This window comes from Delphinus delphis, chromosome 10 (genome assembly GCF_949987515.2).
Source record: "Delphinus delphis chromosome 10, mDelDel1.2, whole genome shotgun sequence".
NCBI lineage: Eukaryota > Metazoa > Chordata > Mammalia > Artiodactyla > Delphinidae > Delphinus > Delphinus delphis.
The window spans coordinates 44,002,632-44,025,644 of NC_082692.2; the positions used below are offsets into that span (position 1 = coordinate 44,002,632).

General features: G+C 40.3%; 1 protein-coding gene across 1 annotated transcript in view; it reads right to left on the reverse strand.

The window, feature by feature from the left end:
• The window catches only part of DST (dystonin), a 494,547-nt gene that overhangs the window by 264,862 nt on the left and 206,672 nt on the right, over nucleotides 1-23,013 (reverse strand). Inside the window, exon 5 of the mRNA XM_060021645.1 lies at nucleotides 6,528-6,589. Coding sequence (XP_059877628.1) covers nucleotides 6,528-6,589 — 62 coding nt within the window. The remainder of the gene's footprint in view (nucleotides 1-6,527; nucleotides 6,590-23,013) is intronic.

Here is a 23,013-nt window from a genome sequence, read left to right on the forward strand (position 1 = left end):
GTGAAAGTGACAGCCTGGCATGTGGTTTGCTCTCAAATAATATTAGCAGCTATTAGTAGTAATAGTATTAATATTGTAAATATAAATTAATTTTTAAATTTATTATTAATTAATAAACATAGCCTACAGTAGAGGTGCAATAGCTACTACTATTTTTTAAACATTATCAGAATATTTGTTGGTTATATCAAATGAAACTGATGGTTCATTACAATATTTATCATTTTATCTATGACAGGTGCTCTCATAGTGTGGCCCCAGCTAAGCAGCATCAGCTTTTTGTTAGAAACCCAACTTCCTGGAACTTATTAGAATGGGAAATTTTCAGGCCCCACCCCAGATCCAGTGAATATGAAGCCTTGGGCTGGGGCCCAACCATCTATTTTAACAAGCCCTCCAAGTGGCTCTGATGCAGCTAAAGTTTAAGAATCACGTGTATAAGTCTAAGGTCTCGAAAAAATACTTTATTTGCCAACTTTAAGAACCACAACCTGCATTATACTTTCAGCCCTTTAAAAGTCGATGCTTCAAAAATTTTCCTCTCTCATCTGTGCCCACAAATGGTAAAATCACTCAAGAAGTATGCAATGGTCGAGAGCACAGAGCAAATAGAGATTTCTTCCTATTCCCTAAAAGTTATCACTGTGTTCTCAGCTTGGGGATTTACATTTCCTCCCAGCCACCAAATCACAAAACAAAGAACAGTGTGATTGATTCAGCAGGGCCATGAAGTCATTGCCTTTACAATGTGTGCAAAGGATGTCTATGCTGTAAGTAAATCAAGCTTTCCAAAGACAAGATGGAACAGAGATAAAAGTGTAATCATCAGTTGGGTATCTCACAGGTGGTAACCAAGCAGGTTACTAAGAGGGTGTGGTTCAATATGGAATCCAGGGCCTCTTCCTCTCCAAATGCATTTATGTATCAATAAAGTAAAACTCAGACCAAACATCCAATTACACAATGTTAATTAATACATTTACAGTACAGCTAACCAGTGCTGAAGAATATATTTCCACCATGAACGGTTATTTAGATGGATCCAACACAAGTAAAGCACATTATATGAATTCTCCAGACTTCAATCTTGCAAAAATTTTTCATCCCCTTAAATTTTTATTCCTCTTCAATGCAGCCTCTCATTCACAGCTCAAGTTCTAATTCTGGGCCCAGGCAAACAATGAGTTAAAAAGGAATCTTCTGATCTTTAAAGTGCTTCAGAAAATAAAGAGCTTCCTTTCTTCTTGTTTCCTCAGAGCAAGGCAAAAGCTACATCATTGGTACTTAGATCTGGGTGCCATCTGTTATATATACTCATCAGTTTCTAGACAGCAAGACAGAACTGCATGTGATCAGGAATAACAAAAATTAAATAGTGACCTAAGACCCTCTAGTTTATAAAGTGCCATAGGTAGAATGGGCATAAATAAATACTGTAAATAATAGAAGAAGGCCAACAATTTTATACTTTAGAACAACTCTCTGGGTAAAATTTAGCTAACTGAAGTCACAGGTATTTTCAATAACAACCAACTCATGTTTTAGTACTATAATTTAAATTATGCTAAAGAATAATACATAATTGTTTCTGACAACCATAGTTTACCTAGAGATCATAACTTGCAAGGTAAACAATCCAATATATTCAGCATGGGAAGAATCTTGTAGAGGCAGCAGATGTGATGTGTTAACTGGGCTTCATCCTTAAATATATTTTGCAGAATGATGAATCAAAAGGAAAACATTCTTGCCAGAACAATCAGTTTAAATAGGGACAGGCTTAGTCATACAACTGAAATACCAGAGCACTAAAATTTAGATACATCTGGAAAAAAGCCAAAGACGTCTGCTCACCAACAAACATGAGTTTTAATTAAGCAAACTGTTTAAACAAATGTAATTTTAGCTCTGATAAATATAAGTCTATATTAATTTTTTTCTGGAGAAAAAGCTATATTAAAAAATCCTAACCAAGTATTTTAAGGAAACAGTGTTTACACATACGGATATAATAGTAACTTAAGCAATCATCTAAAAGCTCCACGATGTTTACTTTTCTCAGTCACATAAACTTTTAAAAATTGACCTTGCTAGAAGCATCCCCTGGGCACTGGGTATACGCTAGTTTACTGCTGCATAAATCCTAACTTCCTAAATCACGGGGATTAACTAGCAAATACCTGAAAGTATAAAGTGGAGAAAAGTAAACAGTCTAACAGCCAAGGGGAACCCGCTGGCATCTGCAAAACGCCCCAGTGCACCAAGGAGCCCAGGGCTGACCTGGGCCCCCAGCCAAGTCCTGCTCTCGCTATGTGGCTTCTGATGCAGCTAAACCAGGAGGGGCTGTGGCGGGTGCCCCCTCCCTTAAATCAGGGAAGCAAACTGGACAATTCGAAAGCTATCCTCCAAGCGCAAGTCCAAGTGAAGGTACAACCGAGGACCAGGAGTGTGCTGAGTCTTCACAGACACCTTTTCTGCGAGGGGAGTATGTGGGAGAAGAGCAAAACAGGCCTTTGGGCCCCCAAGATCAACCCACAGACCACAAGGGAGGGGTGTGTAGAGAGGGTGCGGCTCAAGTGACCCAGCAGGACTCCAAGGCAAAACGGCCAAACTATCTCCCCCACAGATTCTGACCCCCAGACCCTAGCTTTTTCTAAAACAGATGTACTAAGAGGGAAAGTACTTGAGGTAAAGAAGAGATTTGGATAAGGCAGGTAGCAGGGCATGAGAGGCACCCCGCCCCTGCTTTACCATTTGGTTTGCAGCCATCCACATCAGCCCACTCTTCCACCAGCTCTCACTGACTGAGCACTGACAATCTGCCAAGCACCATACTTTATGCTTAGATGGACGATCTCATCAAATCCTCACACTAATCCACTATTTACAGATAAGGGCGGAAAAGGTTACGGTCACACCAATAATAAAGTGCAGAGCTGTCTACCTTCCATCTTTGCCTTACATCTCCCAGACTGACAACCTTGTAGGAGAGTCTTCTTTCAAAGACAAAATATACTATTTATCAAATGAAAAGGAAAATCCAGTGAAGAAGGTCTGTTGTGGAACTAAGCTCTCAATCACCTCACTGCCCAAAGGAGCAGAACTACTAACAACAGATCTCCTTGGAGACACAACTTGGGTAAAATAATTACATAATATTAAACCACAATAAACACATAAAATAATCACTTAGAAAGGTCAAAATTTTTAAGAATTATTTCAAAAGATGGGGAGCACACTCTGGCCTGCGTCAGCAGTCCAGGCAGCTAATAAGCCCAGGGCAGAGTCTCCAGAACTTGGTCCCAGCATACAACTCCCGGGCTATGGGGGGCAGCACAGGGCACAAGGTAGGCATCCTTCCCCTCTTTTCCCCCTTTAACCTCCTCCACCCCTTCTTCTCTCTTTTCTCTTCTAATCCCCTTTCCCCCTCCCTTCCCCATTGTTTAAGGAGAAGGTCTACAGTTAAAATGACAAAACAGAGTGAGTACACACATAAAACTACTCGAATATTATCTAAATGATTTTATTCCCACTTTTTTTCTCTCTTTACCCATCAATTTTTCCTTCATTTTGCTGACTCGTTCTTCATGGTCACCCTTTCCCTTAACATTTATATAACATAATCTAATTTTATGAAAAACTCTTCAAATAACACACTTTCATTCGTTGCAAGGGAATAAGGTAAGGCAAGAAAGGTAAGAGATCTGCTTCTCTCCTGTCCCTGTTTCTCCCTGAATATGTTCAATATTTCAAGGGAAGAATATAAGAAGATCAACATAGAAGAAATATTTCTTTCTAATATAGAGATTTCTAATCTAAAATCCATTTACTTACTTTGCATTTCCTACTAATTGGGTTACAACCAAATGGCCCCCAACAGCGACAGTATCCAACATTCCTCTTATCATCATGTAGGTGAAACGTGGAAAAGATGACACGAAATCTGGCCTTTCTCTGGTCAACTCACAACACAAACCTGAAGAGCCTGGTGCCCCAAAACGTTTAGGGATATCTGATGAGTTTTCTTCACTTGAGGGTAATGCTCTAGCTTCCAGACATAAAAGAATAAATGTTAAAACAAACAAACAAACAAAAAAAACCTATGTTCTCACATATGTGAGTTTTGGGTCAGAAATTTCAGTGCACAATTTTTCAGTAAGAGTGAATTTTAAATGCTGCCCTACTTCAAGAAACAAATAAGCTAATTTGATTATAACCCTAATTAGTTAGACTGGCATCTATCTAATGGCTGTTGTACATAAAATACTTATTTTCCTATTTCTTACTGGGTTGCAGCAGAAGTAAGCCTAAAATCTTCTAGATGTGTCATTTTATCAAAAAAAGAGGTCACATACTCCAAGTAAATCAGGATTTGAACCCTTGCTGTCTGACTGTGCTGGCTTTGTGGGCCTAATCACTAAATTAAACCACCTTGGAGGGTTGTTGGAGGATTAAGTGATTTAAAACTTGCCATGGGCGTTACACATGGTGAGAACACTCTTGCCAGGCCCCATGATGAGCCCTAGGAGTGGATAATGCAGACTTGTCCTCAAAAAGCTCAACTAGTGTTTTGAATTTTGAGCAAAGGCAGCTTCCTTACACGCATTCATCCAATTTACACGCTGCTCGTAAGGTGAGTGGCCCAGCCCAACACGCCCAGTACCCAGTAGGTCCCCAAGGAACATCCATCTTGTACCAGTGCTGCGTTCCCACAGGAGTCATCCTCATGGGTTTCTACCCTCCACTGCCAACACTGTGACTTACACTCCCAAAGACATGGGGAAGCCCTCTGTGTCCCCAACATGCCACCCCCAGATGGCCACAGTCACAAAGACTGCCAGGCCAGGAACCACCAAAGGGGCATCTCTTCATCCAAAACCTCGCTCCCCTTGGACTCAGCTCAGAGATGGGGAAGTCCTGTCAGAGCCTTCAGCTCCAACGTTCCACAATGCAACCCTCGCATCAGCCCACCTCTGCCCTAGCCTGTAGCAGAGTCCTGCTTACACGGAGTGCGTGGGACACAAAGGATTGGGGGAAGGCAGGTAAACTGCTGGTGTGATACCTTCCTCAGAATTCACAAGACACTGCCTCACGAGAGCATCATAAAGCAGAGGGTCTCCACCTTTCATCTCCAGCCAACACATCGGAGGATTAGTAACAGAAATCCCAGTAGTAACAGAAATCCTTACGGAAGTGAGTCTCAGTTGGGGGGTGAATGACATGGCCCCCCAGAAGGATGTAACAGATTCGGGAAAAGGATTCTGTCCATGGGTGATGAGAGAGAGGGGACTAAAACTTCTCTCAGGTAATCTGATATGCTCCCTGAAATAAGAATCGCTTTTAGAGAAGGTTATTAAATGCTATTACAGTACTGGCACCATCCCCCTAGGGTACATGATGGTTTGAATAGGATCTGTAGGATAGCTTAGGGATATAACCACATTAACATATTGTTTCTATGCGAGAAAACTCTTTCCAGGTCCCAAACAACAGATTTAAAATATTACCTTCTCTCCGACTTCAGGACTGTCCATAAAAGGGGAAGAAAGTGACTAAGAGTTAATTGTGAAATCCCATGGGCTCTTTAGCTGAGATTTATGGAGTTATTTTGGGTCCCACCGATCCAATAATTCTACTGGAATTGGGACCCAATAACTCCATGAAATTGTATGCAAACGTTGTGCACATGTGTATTTTTTGGAAGAGCTTACATCAGATTCTCAAAGTGACCCATGGCACACAAATAAATATTAATTTAAGAACCACAACTATTAACTGCTTCACAGAGAAACATACACATAAGCACCAATCTCTGGGTCATACTAAATACAAGAGATAAACTGATTTGTCTAGACTTCTGTCTGTAATCCGTCCTTTTTATCTTGTTTTTAAAGATTTTTTTTTTTTGATGTGGACCACTTTTAAAGTCTTTTATTGAATTTGTTACAATATTGCTTCTGTTTTATGTTTTGGTTTTTTGGCCGCAAGGCATGTGGGATCTTAGCTCCCTGACCAGGAATCGAACCCGCCGCCCCCTGCAATGGAAGGCAAAGTCTCAACCACTGGATCACCAGGGTAGTCCCTTTTTTTTTTTTTCTTTTTTTTTTAAATAAACCATCCTTAGTCCCACCTAACTCTCTGCCATCTGCATAAATCTGATGCCAGAACTTGCTTGGAATCTTGAGAGGAAAAAACATTACTGAGAACTGCAGTTTTTCGATGCCCTAACACATAAATATTTACATATTTCTTAACCTGCTGAGATTTTTTAGAGTCCAATAATAAGAGGTTTTACTCATGTCACAGAAGACACTGCAATCACTGGGCACTCATCTACCACCCCCATCATGACCCACAGGCCATATACCAAATAATAACAGATGCCTGAAATGCATGTGAAATGCTCTAGAACTGAAACTTCCCACTTGATACGGAAAAGCTGTGCTTCACAGCCATACAACCAAGTACTGCACAATAAATTAAAACCTGCAAAACAATTCCAAGATGCAAAAGAAATATACACTGACCTTCATGAGATGCTGATTTATCCATTTTGTGAATGTTTTCTTCTGAACTTTGTCCCGTTCATCTGGAAGGGGGAAAAAAGATATAAAAGAAGGTTGGTAAAAATCTATGACTAGGAGACTTTCATTATCACTATGCAAATAAAGAAGAGTAAGGTGTTCAAAAAGTACTGTTTGGTGCACTTGAATTTTCTTGGTAAGTTTTGGCACCTTGACACTACCTGTGAGAAAGATTGGCCTCTTCCCAGTGTGGCATTTGCCAGCACTGCCTTCCACACGCTCTGCTGCATCATCCCCACCGCCACCACCACCAGGAAGTCCTCTCACTTCCACCGCCACCACCAGCCTCCACTGAGCCCCTGCATGAACTTCCCAAAGCACCTGACCACAGATTACATCCCAGCTGGTCTTCACTGCCACAAGAGGGAAGGGAGGCAGTGTCACTCCCATCTCACATAAGAGGAAACCAGGATGTCAAGAGGTCAAAGGACTTGTCGACGATTATTCAGAAAAAGACTTAAAGCTGTGATAAAAGGCAGGACTGAATTCAGGTCCTCTGGCTGGAAGTGGACACTGGTTTAATCACGAACCATGCTGCTTTTTTCCTAGATTCCCTGTGTTGAACGATCTGGTAACTACAAAACGCCCCACTAGATCCTTGCCATAGAGAGTGATACTGTCCTGGTTACTAGACACGGTGCAGAGAAGGGTGAGGGGAGGTCTTATGATGTAGGAGGAAGAGCACTGGAACGTTTCGGTTCATCAAGTTATTATTTCAAAGAAATCCTAATCTCCAACATCTAGAGAGGATGCTGGAAGCCATACTCCCTCCCCGTCCTGCTCCCAGGCAGCAAACCCCACTCTCCTGTGTCCTCCTCCCTCCACTCTACATCTGGGGCCGGCTCTTCTTTCTCTCCGTGGTCCTCTTTCTTTTCCCACCCCTGGTCCGCATCTCCATCCTTTCCCTAGGGGCAGATAGGCCTCGCTCTCTTCATCTCTCTCTCTTCTCATTCTTCATCCCTGAGCCCCATAAACTACTTTAAATGGAACGAAAGTTTCTTTGAAAATGCTATGATCCAGCAATCCCACTCCTGGGCCTATGTCCGAAGAAAAGCGTAATTCGAAAAGACACATGCACCCCAATGTTCACAGCAGCACTATTTACAATAGTCAAGACATGGAAACAACCTAAATGTCCATCAACAGAAGAATGCATAAAGAAAACATGGTACATATATATACAATGCAGTACTACCCGGCCATAAAAAAGAATGAAATGATGCCATTTGCAGCAACATGGATGGACCTAAAGATTATCATACTAAGTGAAGTAAGTCAGACAGAGAAAGACAAATACCATATGATATCACTCTTATGTGGAATCTAATTTTTTTAATATACAAATGAACTTATTTACAAAACAGAAACAGACTTACAGATCTTGAAAACAAACTTATGGTTACCAAAGGGGAAACATGGGTGGGGGGGTGATAAATCAGGAGCTTGGGATTAACACACACACATTACTATATATAAGACAGATAACCAGCAAGGACCTACTGCATAGCAAAGGGAACTCTACTCAATATTCTGTAATAACCTATGTGGGAAAAGAATCTGAGAAGAAATGAATATATGTATGTGTATAACTGAATCACTTTGCTGTACACCTGAAACTAACACAATATTTTAAATCAACTATACTCCAATAAAATTTTTAAAAAAGAAGAAAAAAAGAAAATGCTTGTCCTATTCATGAAAAGTATTTACGTGCTTTACACTAATTTAAACATAAACAAAAATACTTAAATATGTCAACTGGGAAAAATATCTGTAAACTGAGACACAGATTACTAATATTAATACAAAATAAAAATAAAAAAGAATAAGATGAACATAATGTATAACTGGGCAAAAGCAGACAATGAAAATGATTAAAACTTTATGAAATGAAATTAATTTTAAAAATGAAAAAAAGTAAATGCCCACAGGTACTCAACCTCACTAACAAATAATAATATAGAATAAAAATAAGCTTTTTCACCTATCAAGTTGTCAAGATTTTATGAAAAAAAAATTCATGTTGACGAGGGCACAGGGAACAGATATATTTATATATATCTGTGGATATGCATATGCATATATATATATATGGCTAGTGGAAATGTAATTTGTTTGAGATCTCCTAGACCTGTACTGTCAATACTGCAGCCCTTAGTCACAGATGTGGCTATTTAACTTCAAACCAAAATTAATCAAAATAAAATAAAATTAACAATTCAGTTCCTTGGTAACACCAGTCACAATTCAAGTGTGCACTAACTAACGCTGGACAGGGTACGGATACAGAACATTCCCACTGTCACAAAAATTTCTACTGGACAGTGCTGCTCTACGACAATTTGCCAATAAATATCAAAAGCCTTAAAAATATATTTAATTATATTTTATACCCTTTATAATAATAAAGGGTATTATTATATTTAATACCCTTTCCCAGTAAGTCCACTTCTAAAATTTATCTTAAAACTATCATCATGGTTGTGCACAAAATGTATCTATGAGAATATAAATCAGTGTTATTATTTCAAAATAAAAGTTTAGGAAAAAACATAAATGTTCAATGATTTTAAAAAATGGATAAATAAATTTTAGTAAAGCAATCCAAAGGCTTGTTCAGATTCGATTCTTTGCAAAGCTACCCAGTGATGGCATATTATTTAGAGCTCTCTTACCCTTTAATGCCAACAAGAAAAGGGCAGGGGAGGGACCCTGTAATTTCCCTTGTATTTCACAAGCATTTCTTCTCCAAAGTATCCGCTTGAAACCCTTCCCACTCCCCATCACCATCAGGGAGAACCCAAAAGGCACCTAAATAGGGCCTTGCATTTTGTACCGCCAATAACACATTCCTTTTCAGTGCCCAAACCTCTAGTCTCATTCTGGACTTCACTTTGGGTATTAAAAATTGGAAAAGCTGACCAAGAAGACAGAAGTTTGCTAAATCTGAATATAAATGCTCAGAATTTATGCTGAAATTATTAAACTTGCCCGATCCCCAACATAAAATCCCCAGGCACTTTGCATATAACTACTCCGCCAAGACCAATTTTATCAATAATTGTTAACCAACATTATCATCCACAAAATATTTATGAATTCCCCTGTTGGCCCCTCTGGGGCATGATCTCGACCTCAGTCATCTTTGTCTACCCACAGTAGATGCCATGATGCTTCTATGCACTCAACAAACAAATGCCCATGATGTGAATTAATTATGTTTCCCAAAGGACAATCCTACTCAGGAGAACAAGGTATAATTCCTTATATACTTAGACACAGTGGTATATATTACTGTATCTCTTAAAGTAATAATGATGTCGTAAATGTCTTTCAGACTTGCTATTCCTAAAGAGGTCAGAATGAACCTAAATAATTAGTATGTAAGGCAAGAACAAAGAAAGAGAAGCAATCTACTAGTCCCAGGTTCCCTCCCTCACTCATCCCAGCATCCATCAGATCCTTGGATGAGCCCAGTGCTGTGTAGTGCTGGGCCCCCTAGACTGGACAGATAGAGCACTAGCCCTTGTTCTCTAGAGCTGTCACCTAGAGAGGGCACCTGACAGGAAGGCAGTGTGACAAGCACGCCAGCTGAGCAAAGGATGTGGCACTCACCATGCAAGCAGTACAAAGGAGAGAAAGGCCACCCCTGTCCAGCACAGGCAAGTGGGGCTGGAAGGAGGGCAAGGAGATTAATTAGCAAGACAGAAGCCAGCCCTGGTGCAGACTTCTCCATCAAAAAGAAACCCTCCACACCCTCTCCAGCATTTATTATTTGTAGACTTTTTGATGATGCCGTTCTGACTGGTGTGAGATGATACCTCACTGTAGTTTTGATTTGCATTTCCCTAATAATTAGGGAATTTAAACTGGTGTAGCCACTATGCAGAACAGTATGGAGGTTCCTTAAAAAACTAAATATAGAGCTACCATATGATCGAGCAATCCCACTCCCGGACATATATCCAGAGAATACCATAACTGAAAAAGATACATGCACCCCTATGTTCATAGCACCACTGTTTACAGTAGCCAACAATGGAAGCAACCTAAATGTCTACTGACAGATGAATGGATAAAGAAGATGTGATACACATATACAATGAATATTACTCAGCCATAAAAAAGAATGAAATAATGCCATTTGCAGTCAAACGGATGGACCTAGAGATTATCATATTAAGTACAGTAAGTCAGACAGAGAAGGACAAGTATCATATACAGCTTATATGTGGAATCTAAAAACATGATACAAATGAACTTATTTACATAACAGACATAAACTCACAGACATAGAAAACAAACTTATGGTTACCAAAGGGGAAAGGTTGGGGGGGTCGAGATAAACTAGGAATTTGGGAGTAACATATACACACTACTATATATAAAATAGATAAACAACAAGGACCTACTGTATCTCTACTCAATATTCTGTAATAACCTATGTGGGAAAGGATCTGAAAAAGAACAGATATAATATTGGGTTGGCCAAAAAGTTCGTTCAGGTTTTCCGTAGGATGTTATGGAAAAGCCCGAACAAACTTTTGGCCAACCCAATACATTTACAATGTAGTGTTGGTTTAAGGTGTACAGCGCAGTCATTCAGTTTCTTTCAGGTGTGCAGCACAGTGATTCAGTTTTACATATAAAAAACTGTGTTGTGATTACCCAACACTGTAAATCAACTATAATTTGATAAAAATAAATTAATTAAAAAAAAGAAACCCTGATCTCATAATTTCAGATTGAAAGAGGCTTAGTTAGAACTCAAGTGTCGTGATTCCCCCCAGAATTGCTTCCACTACCCCAAGATCCTACCACCTTTCCTTTCAAAAGGAAGTACTGAGCACATCCCAATCACAGACAGTGCTGGGGAGCCAGGCCCTCCTGACGGCTGTGGACTTTGGACAGAGAAGCGAGTGCAAACAAGGGAACCTCCTCAACAAAGTCTAGGGCTCCTATCACATTTTGGCAGTGCTTTTCTAACCTCCAGCAAAGAAAACAGAGTGAGGGAAAAAAAAAAGAGTACTTCCTAGGCAATATTCACATTAATACCATCCAATTAATAACCTAGGACCCTAATGTTAAATCGTCAAGTAAAAAACAAAATGTACTATTAAAAATTCTTGTTCAAGAATAGATAGCTTCCATATCAAGTTATGAAATATGAGATGAAAAGCATTCCTATAACTATCTACCAAAATTTTATTAATTTATTGAATCAGCACATAATAATATGAACTCTTAACAAATTTACTCTGTCCCATTAAATTTAACATATGATGTGTATTATACAAACTCCTCTTGGTACATAATGGTTAATAAAATATATTTATTTTAAAAAAAGAATGTATATATATGTATAACTGAATCACTCTGCTGTACAGCAGAAATTAACACAGTGTAAATCAACTATACTTCAATTAAAAAATAAATTTACAAAAATAAAATATATCTTTTTGGGTTGTGAAAAGCCATATGCATTGATATGTTAATTGTATAATTTATGATGGAAAAATTAGAAGCAATCTAATTAATATTTGATGATTATTAAATTCTGATTTGTCCTTTAAAAATATATATATATGTACATATATATATATATTTACTTCTTTCTAAATTAATAAAAAACGGTCCTATATTTTAAGGAACATGAAGAACAGAACACACGTTCTTAAAAACTAATCTCTTAATGGTTAATTTTTTAGCCACGTGGTAGATCAAGAAAGCTGATTCAATCGAAGGATCAAATAATGAGAAACTCACTTAAATTATACAACCATAAAATGGCTTTTTTGATCACTGAGGTTTTGTTGTGGTTGTTGCTAGCAGCTTTTCAAAAGCACTGCTGAAAATGTAAGGTGGGAGCTAAACGTTTAGCAGGTTAATACTGAGGTCATACCTCGGGATTATGATCCACAGCTAAAGTACTGGCTAAGGTACAAAGACTAAAGTGAACTAAATAACACGTGATTCATAGATTCTGATACTGTTTTCTAACAGTAACAACCTAATCTTTTCTTTTAAACTTCAATAAACCTAGATGATTCCCCTTCAAGTACGCCAAGGGAGGTTCTTTAACACGTGAAGTTTCCCACGATGCTACAAGAATGAGGAAAGAGTTAATGTGGACATTAGGCGCTCAACTTTCTTCAGGAAAGCAACTTACAATCCAGGACTTTAAGCCTGGGGAGACTGTGATTTACCGCTTTCCATACACATTATTTCAAAAGGGAGTATTCCTGATGACACCATCTAATTTTCCAAGTCTCGTAATGGTTCTTTATTTCACTTCAATGAGGGTTGCCTAACACTGAGATTTATATTTAGGGCGACGCTGCTATGACAACAAAAAGGAAAGATCACTCCTGAGTTTTTAACTAATCCTACTGGTTTTACAGACTATCCATCTATTTTTCTGAATGAAGCTTTATAACATCCCTCTCTTGGAAAATTATTTCATTTAGAGAGTACGTTTTAAGTGAAAATATACATGTACGATCAACTTGTAAAGTACAACATGGCTGAACATTCTATAAGGACACAGAATGCAAACAATAACAGAATTTGAAAAAAAACAAATAAAAAAGTACAAAAAGAGCACCAATTATTACAACTTACACTGACTGGTCTTTAATAAACTCCAATAAAAGCTAAACCCACTTCATATCACACACAAAATAACTATTATTATTTCAACGCATATCCTATGCCCAACAACAGGGGGAAGTTCTGTCCAGGGAGCCTCAGGAGTTGTCACGGGAGCCTGTCCAGATTTCCAGAAGGTGCCCCACAGTCTGCTAAAGCCCCGCTGTGCGAACCCACTCAGGTCCTGCAACTTCCCTCTCCAATCCAGCGGCACGAAAGTGAGATAACGGGTAGGCTACTGACCCATGCAGCACATCAGCCCCACCAGCCTCGCGTTCCAGTCGCCATCATCTTTCAGGACCTGCCCCATCCTTGCACGGGAAATCGGTCCAGCAGCTCCCTAAACTTTCCATACCAAAGCTCATGTGTCAGAGTCCTGGTAAGTTTCTGGGTAGAAAGGAAAACACTGACTAGACACTCCCACTCACAAGCTGACAACCAGTCCACTCCCCCTTTTAAACAAACATGAGCAAAGCCAGCCAGCCTCCGCCACTATTTTGCAGGGGACGCAGACAACACTTACTAAAAAGAAACTAAATCATCTCTTTCTCCTTTGACGCTTAAAGCTGTTCAAATGAGATCCCTTAAAAAGAGTTTTGATTGCCTAACTTTTTTGCAACGAGGCAAACCAATCGGATGTTAGATTTCACTGCTGCACCAGCTCATCACATTCCCTCCTCTAACACCCCAGGCAGGATACCCCTGGGATAAAAAAAACAAAACAACAACCAGCTCAACTAGTTTCACTCATGCCTGATATGTGTGAGATGAAGGTGGTTTAGGAAGCCCAACTTTATAGGCTAGACACACCTCCTTCAGGGGAAACACCACTATCAGGTATTTCTTTCTGCACCTTCACACATTTCCACATGAATCTCACAACGATTCTTTGACCTGGATGGTACATCTTCATTTTAAAGATGTAACAAACAAGGTTTGGGGAGATGAAGAAACTAGCCTGAGATTTCACAGCCTAAGTGGGATCTGAAATCTGATTCTAAAACCCACTTCTCTTCTATGTCATCAAATAACAGAGCCCCCAATCTAATAATGCAGGAAAAACAAGGAGTCTCCAGCTTATAAGGACTTCACTTTCGAGCATGAAGAAAAATGTCAGGAAATGAGAATCCTTGCTCTAAAGAAGCACCAGACCAAGTGTCCCCAGCACAACTGTTTGCCTGAGACTTTACACAAACAGACCTGCCCGAACAGAAACTGTACAAACAGTAACTCCACAAACAACAAACAGGAAATGATCACTACTTATTTTTGGCAACAGGGAATCAGCCAATTTGATCATGCCGAGGGAAGAGACAATGCCATATTAACAGTAGCTTTGAATGTGCTTTGAAACATTCAAGTATGATTTCTAACTCTACTCTAAATAGACTGTATATCAACTTCTGCAAAAGTTTAAAGTATCCTTCACTTTCTCTCCCTTTCCAATTGTCTGTTTCAGAGCCTTGACCTCCACTACCAAAAAGCCTAAGCCTACCTATCTCCCTGAAAGAGGGTAATAATAATAGCAAACACTCACGGAGCACTTGCTATGTGCCAGGTACTGTTTTCACCTACACGCATGTAACACAGACGGCATGGCATCCTCACACAACCATAATAGGATCATGCCACTCACAGAAGGACCCGAGGCACTTGAAGCTTAAAACATTTGCCTGAGGGCTTCCCTGGTGGCGCAGTGGTTGAGAGTCCGCCTGCCGATGCATGGGACACGGGTTCGTGCCCAGGTCCGGGAGGATCCCACATGCCGCAGAGCGGCTGGGCCCATGAGCCATGGCTGCTGAGCCTGCGCGTCCGGAGCCTGTGCTCCGCAACGAAAAACATTTGCCTGGGATCACAGAGCTACTAAGTGCAGGGGGTGGGGAGAAGATGCAGTTTTCAAAAGCATGTTCAATATTATAATTTCATACTCGGAAAACAAAGTACTAGCTTTTAAAAAATAAGTTAACAGAAAGGAAAACCTGAGGCTTGGCCGAATCTTCAGTAGTGGGGATACACAAAAGATGTAATTCACACTCTGCACATCAGTGATTGTAGAGAGTGGAGGAAGGTACTCAGGATGGTTCCCAAGGAGGTCAGAATTTAGGATAAGGACGAGACTTCTGCATTTATTAATAAAGGTCAGGTGTGAATTTTAGAAGAAGACTGGGAAACACTTGGCAAAAGGCTCTATCTAAGTAAAGAGAGAGAGAAAAAGAAGAAAGGAAGGAAAGAACAGAAGGATGGAAGGAGGAAGCGGGGAAGGGAAAGGAGGGAGGGAAAAGAAAAGATGAAGTGGTGGAGTTTTGTGGGAAAAAAAGATGGAAGGAAAAGGAAAAAGGGGATCTAGGCAATTTCCCCGCTATTGCTGGGAAATAGCTCTGTAATACAATACAGTGAAAACAACAGGGGAAAAGCTGTAAGATTTCTTTCATTACAGAAGAAGGAAAACTGGCTGGAAGAAATAGTTGGGATCAGTGAGAAGACTAGCTCCTGAAAACTGAAAGACAATGTCCAGCTGTGACCAGGGAGCTGGGTGAGAGGGGGTCAGACCTGCTGCCATCATCACCCCTCAGGCCCCCCGTGAGCCTCACCCCTCATCACCTGGGGCCCCTTGGCCTCATCCCAGTAACAACAGCCCTGCCCACTTGACAGGACCTTCACCCACAGTGGTCTCGGCCAACATCAATGGGACAGGAGGTTGGAGGTGCAATGGATAAGAGATGGGAGTCCCTGCTCCTGTTTTGGTTGAAAACGCTTCCCAAATATTCCCACAGAAGCATCATGTTCCCATGAGCACAGAGGTACAGCTGATGTCCATTTCCGGTTCACCCATTGGTCTGTGTGCCCTGCTTCTGTGGGACCACGGACGTAGAGGAAGAAACTGAACATCTCTGAAGCATAGCCACGCCCACCCCTACCCCATTTTGTTAAAAGCAAGACTCTTTTCAGGACAATTCCACTAAAATTATGCCATTGATCTATCCATCATTTTATAAAAGGTTGCAAAACATCATGAATGAAAGTATACCAGTGTTATTTCCCAGTAATTCTTTAGCTTAGTCACGACTCCAAAGTCCCATATATCAATACTTCAAGCCTATAGCTGCTCTCCCAATAAGAAAGCCTGTTCCAGATCTGCTGTCTTTACTTCTGGCCACAGCAAACCTCGGGCTTTTGCATGATGCAAAGACACACTTTAACACTTTGATGGAGAGAGGTTCTCTTCTCTCATTCTCAAGGTTCAATTCTTCTTAGCTTAAACAGAATTTTTTCTCTTCTACAAGAAATGACAGCACCAAAAACTCTAGGGCTGTCCTTTTCTCATTACTGGTTTTATCAATTTAAATTCCCCATGCTGATGATTTTCTTAGCATTTGTTTTTTATAACTATTATTTGTTAAGATCTGAATCTAAATGAAATTGACATTATTTTCTATCATCATCCCTCCTTGATCACAGCATGATCAACCTACTGCTTCTGTGCTAGATCTAAGCATCATTAAAAAACACATTTAAAAAGGAGTTATTTGCATAACTAAATGATAATCTTCATAGAAAAGCTCTTTACATTTTCAGAAATCCTTAAACCTTCTGCCAAGGAAATGAAGGCAGCTTAAAAAGGAGATGGAACTGACAATACATCTCAGAAACACAGTACAATAAAATCTTCAGATTTATGCTCCCTGGCAGTACATGCGGAAATTATACAATATTAGAAATGAGAATAAGAAAAAATTTTAAATAAAAAATTTTTAATTCTAAATAAATCATTTATAAGAAAGTATAGAAAATTATGTTTTATAAATAGTTGGGTAGGAAGAGTGTTTCAAAACAAGTTACAGGGCTTCCCTGGTGGCGCAGTGGTTGAGAGTCCGCCTGCCGATGCAGGGGACACGGGTTCGTGCCCAGGTCCGGGAAGATCCCACATGCCGCAGAGTGGCTGGGCCCGTCTGCTGAGCCTGAGTGTCCGGAGCCTGTGCTCCGCAATGGGAGAGGCCACAATAGTGAGAGGCCCGCGTACCGCAAAAACAAACAAACAAACAAAAAAAACAAGTTACAAAACCCAAAAGAAACTAGACATATAATGGCTGACAAATTTGACAAAGCAGATGCTATAAATGAAGTTTAAAAAAAACATGAGCAACAAAGAAAATATATGCTACATATATAATACACACCAAGAATATCCAAAATAGATGAATAAGTCCTATTAATATTCAGTAAGAAAAAAAGGCAGCCCCTCCCCAACTACACAATTCAAAGGAATGAAAAAGATTCAGGGAAAGGCTTCCCCAGCCTTCCAATCAGGAAATGCACGTGAAGCAAATGATTTCATACTGGCAAAAATTTTATAAGAATGACAATAACTAATGCAGAGACAGGCAGCCCCATGTGTACAATGGCAAAAAAAATTTTTGAGGGCAATTTGTCAGGATCCACTACAAATTAAAATGCATACAACTTTCTGTATGAACAATTCTACCTGTAGTAAAACTAAAGAAACACTTGCATATATATGATCAGCATATAAGAATGTTTACTGTAGTAAAATATATGAAGCCACTTAAATGTCAGTCAATGGGAAGCTAGATGAATGAATTATATATACTTCACCCACCTTCTAGAATATTAATAAGGGAAAACTTGTACACAGTGACATAAAAAGATTCCAAGATACACAGTTAAGTGGAAAAAATGCAAAATAATAAATACACATAAAAGAGGCACATCAAATTGAGAAAGCCATTTCATCGTAAGAGTGAAAGCTAAAAGAGGAGGGGGTTGGGGTCATAAATTTCACATTTCATTCTGCATTATTTCTAGACGGAGTGTTTCAGTCTTTTACAAGGAAGATGTATCTGTGTATTACTATTAACAATAACTGTGAGGAAAGAAGTGTTTCAAGTTATTTTATTCAATTAGGTATTCAATACTCCGGTAGACTCTACGGAAGATACAGGGAAAAGACAGACAGCCGGAGCACCCCCAACTCAGATTCAAAGATGGAGAGAAACACCTCAGCTGTGGGTAGGCTTGTTCTTAGGCTGCTGGGGGCAGAAGGGAGAAGAGGAGGGAGGGGGATGGAGAAGGGGGGAGGGAGGAGGAGGGGGGAGGGGGGAGGAAGAAGAAGAGGGGAGGGACAGGGAGAAGGGGGAGGGACAGGGAGAAGGGGGAGGGGCGGGGAGGGGAGGAGGTGGGAAAAGGGGAGGAGTCAGAGGCCGGGAGAAGAACAGCAGGGGCAGCTGGTGACACCTCTTCAGAGGATGGCTGTCCAGGCTGGGATACTAAAGGATGAGTCTTTAGAGAGTCTCTGAAAGAAGAATCAGTAACTGAGAAAATACTCAGAAATTACCCTGCTTGGAGGGCATCCTCGGTCGAAGTTTAACTGCCATGGAGCAAAATGCAGTCTGGTTTTGTGCTGATAGTCAGGAATCCAGAAATAGCACAGGGGTAGAATGTGATAAGTAAGCTAAGGCATAGATGATGGAGAACAATAGACCCCATAAATCCTTCCCACAAACACCCTTTTGTGTATCTGCTGCCCCGTCCCCATCAATGATCAGATCACATGCTCCGCTGTCAGGACAGCGGCTGCGGACCAACAGGATCGGATCAACAGTACCAGATGCTTATGGGTTCTGCTCTGAAGAAGAATTTACTGGTATCTGTTCTCACGATTGGCCAAGAATTGAACATAAAACTCCTAGTATCTGCTTTTTATCTTTCTCCCACCTGAGAATAAAGAACCTTCCAGTTACAGCTACACTGTTGGAAGGTAAGTGCTGTCTTCGAGCTGACTGCTGCCGTTCTGATTCACTGTGCAGGAAAGAAAGTCTCTGCAGTTCTCTGTCTGTGTTACACTAACTTACCAAGTCCATGAAAATATGGGTGACTCACACGCACAACATTTTCCCTCCTGTAACAGCCCGGCCAGACACAGAGTGAGTCAGCAGCGGGGATAAGAAGGTGGAGATCACCAAAGACAAGACTCTGAAGCCCTGGGGAAACCTTCAACCTAGGCTTGTTTCACACTGAGACTGCCTCCTGCTCAAGGTTTTTTTTTTTTCTTTTTTTCTTTCCATACTGATTTTTTATTTATTTTTTCATCTAAATGGAAAGAAAAGTCAGGATTTTAAGGTCTGTAGAAATGGACAAACTTTTCCAGGCCTCTGAAACACTTGAAGATACAATTAAAAAGAAAAGCTTCCTTATTCTCTTGTCTGCGTAAGTTATGGCAGTAACTCAACTTAAAACAGAGCAGGGCTGCTGGTTAAAACAGAATTAATGTTAGTCTAATTACACCCTCATTTTTTGGGGGGGCTGTTTTTTTATTTTTTTTTAACATCTTTACTGGAGTATAATTTTTTTACAATGGTGTGTTAGTTTCTGCTGTATAACAAAGTGAATCAGCTACATGTACACATATATCCCCATATCCCCTCCCTCTTGTGCCTCCCTCCCTCGCTTTATTTAAATGTAGTTTACAGCTCGTGGGGACATGTGCCTTAGTTACAGGATCACCAAGCATGCCCTGGTAGGCTTTAGGAGCCACACACCAGGTGACCCAACCCATCCCAGAAAGGCTCTGCCACCACCCCATCACCACCACCACACCCCTCCCAGGAGCACTGATGAGCAAAAGGAGAGGCAGGCAGATGACTAAATGTCTGGGGTGCCAGGAGAGTTCTCCCTCGGCCTTACTTCCTCTTGCACAGAGAAGACCTTCAAACCTGAGTTAGCCAGGGCTGCATTCTCCCAACCAGAGCTCACCCAGAACATCACAGATGACCCAGACAGACATAAAATAGCTCTGACTGAAGTCAGAGGAGCAAAGAGCTTCTCGCCAAGTTACCCACTAGAGTATCACCTTGGGTTGATCATTTCCATGCCTCTGCTTTCTGCAGAACTCTTGCTTTGTCCACCAGCTTTTTTTCCTTGAAAACCAAAGGCAAATTTTGAAGAAGTGGACCCTCAGAGATCCTTCCAAACATTTTTAAATACTCTACGTACCTTTATTATCTACTGTTAGAATAGTGGTCCCAAACTTTCCACTTCCTTGACCCCTCCACCCATCTTTAATGAGAAAGCAATGTGTCTATCCTAGTCCCTAAAAAGAAGAAGAAAATATAAGAAGCTAGTCAGTGCACACTTTTATTAATGATATACAACGAAAGTCAGGGCTCCAAGGGAAAAGAGGAGAAACTGAATGATCACGTGCCAATGGCGATGGATGCTCACAAGGAAGTTTTGCTAATAGCTGATTCTGTGTGGGAAAACAGGCACCCTGAGGTGGTGCTGATGAGAGACCCCACTGGTATGATCTTTGGGAATTTGGCAACAGTGATAAAGGAGCCTTTAGAATGTTCATAATATTCTTGCATTCTGACATAGATGGAAAATGACAGATATTTATACAGCACTTCCTGTGCCAGGCCCTGCCCCAAGCATTTGATATCTTCACCGTGGAGGTCTATTATTACTCCACCACCTTCACAGGGGAGGAAACTAAGGCACGGGACATTATTTGGTCAAGGTCAAAAAGGAATACAGTAAGGCAAGAAAGGTAAGGGACCTGCTTCTCTCCTGTCCCTGTTTCTCCCTGAGTATGTTCAATATTTCAAGTGAGAATATAAGAAAATCAATAGAGAAGAAATATTCCTAATATATAAGATTTTTAATCTAAAATTTATATACTTGGGCTTCCCTGGTGGCGCAGTGGTTGAGAGTCCGCCTCCAATGCAGGGGACACGGGTTCGTGTCCGGGAAGATCCCACATGCCGTGGGAAGATCCCACATGCCGTGGAGCGGCTGGGCCCGTGAGCCATGGCCGCTGAGCCTGCACGTCCGGAGCCTGTGCTCCACAACAGGAGAGGCCACAACAGTGAGAGGCCCGCATACTGCAAAAAAAATTTTTTTTAATAAAATAAAATAAAATTTATATACTTATATTTCCTACTAATTGGATTAGTAGAGAATCTGGGATCAAGCCCCACAATCTCTGATGACACCCTGCTTTTAGAATACAGTCTATAGAAAATCCAAATTCAGACTACGTTTTACATAAGGAAATATTCATCTCAACGCTAAATATACCTGAAACTAACACAACATTGTAAATCAACTACACTTCAATAAAAAATAAATTTAAAAAAAAGAATACATTCTTTCTTCTATGCCATGCTCTCTTGTTTATTATGTGTGGCTCTACAAATTTCTGGCCATATAATTTTTAGATAATTACAAATTCTTTGCCTCATTTGTAAATTGAGGGTAACAATAAAAAGCTGCTAATGACCAAAAAAACCACTAAATATAATTCTTGCTTGATAAATACTCAAAATGTATAAAGGTATTTAATTATTACCTATTAATAGAAAAATATGAAATAATCTCAATATCCAAGGACAGAAAAGTGAGCAACTCAGTTATGGCATGGCCACAAAATGATTGTGCTTTCATTAAATAAACAATGTACCGTTTCCAGGACATGGAATATACCAATTACAACATCACTATTTTCTTTCCATTTTTCTTCAAGGAATATACATTATTTTTTACAAATGGAAGGAAGAGTTGTGTAGCAGGCATTATTGTGAGAGTTTTGCTTTGAGAACCTCTCAATTTGCACAATACTTTTAAAAAATATCTTATACCTTCCCTTCCTGGCTCCTCCTGGTGTCACCTTAAACACGTGTGGCTGACACTGAAACGCCAGACTCAGGCAGACACTTAAAATGCTGGGGAATTTTTCCATTTAAAGCTACTGGGTTCCCCCAGAAAGCAGAGCACCACCATGTGGCTCATTAGCCAGAAATCAACTGAGCATTCAGTCCCTCTGCCTGGCTGTTGAAATGAAATTTGTAAACTCAAATTTATTTCAGTAATGAAGTTCTTTCAAGGTCCCTAAGGCCAGAGGTGTGACTTAGCGATCTGCTCCAGCCCAAACCTATTCCTTAAAAAAATGGAGAGATGACTAGAGAAATTATGTTAGTTTAAACTTTGGGCATCACCTGACATTTAGAGACTAAAACACTCAAAGCAAACCACTAAAAATATACAAACTCAGTCTCCATTTTTTTGTATGCAAATCTCTGTAACTACTTAAATTCATAATGGCTTGAACTACATCTCCCATGAAGCTTAGGTTTCCAGGCACCTAAAGATCATATTAAACCTCTTCCTGGGGCCCCCACTATTTCCAAACCTACTCTTTTTTTTTAATGAGCCAGGCTTCTTCAGAAGGTAGCATTCCATGCATTCAACAAGCATCTCTTGAGAACCCAGAGTAGAGGAGCAAAATTTGCCAACCCAACGTGTCTCTTTGGCCTGTGGATTCTTTCCAGCTGAAAACAACCAAGGCCCAAACAAGACTCAGGAAGAAACTTTGACCTTCCCCCTAACTGTCTGAAGAATTCAGATAGATGGACTGTTCCCAGAACAGAGGAATCTCCAGAGTTATCTGCAAAGAATATGGGTTACGTGTGGTCAGAAGAACAGGGCCTAGAGGTCAGAGTCCACTCTGTGTCCCATTGCCTCTGCCTGGCCCAGCAAACATTTATCAAACCTTTGCCTTTCCATCTTCATGGGAATTGCCTTCCTCCCCTTTGAAGTCCCAAACCACTACCCCCAACATCCTCTTCTGTCTTTAGCTGAAGATGGTATTTAAGGGGAGGACTTCGCTTGGGTCTCTCCCATGTACACGTTATTAAAATTTTGTTTGATTTTCTCCTGTTAATCTATTTCCTATCGACTTAATTCTTAGACCAGCCAGACCTAGAAG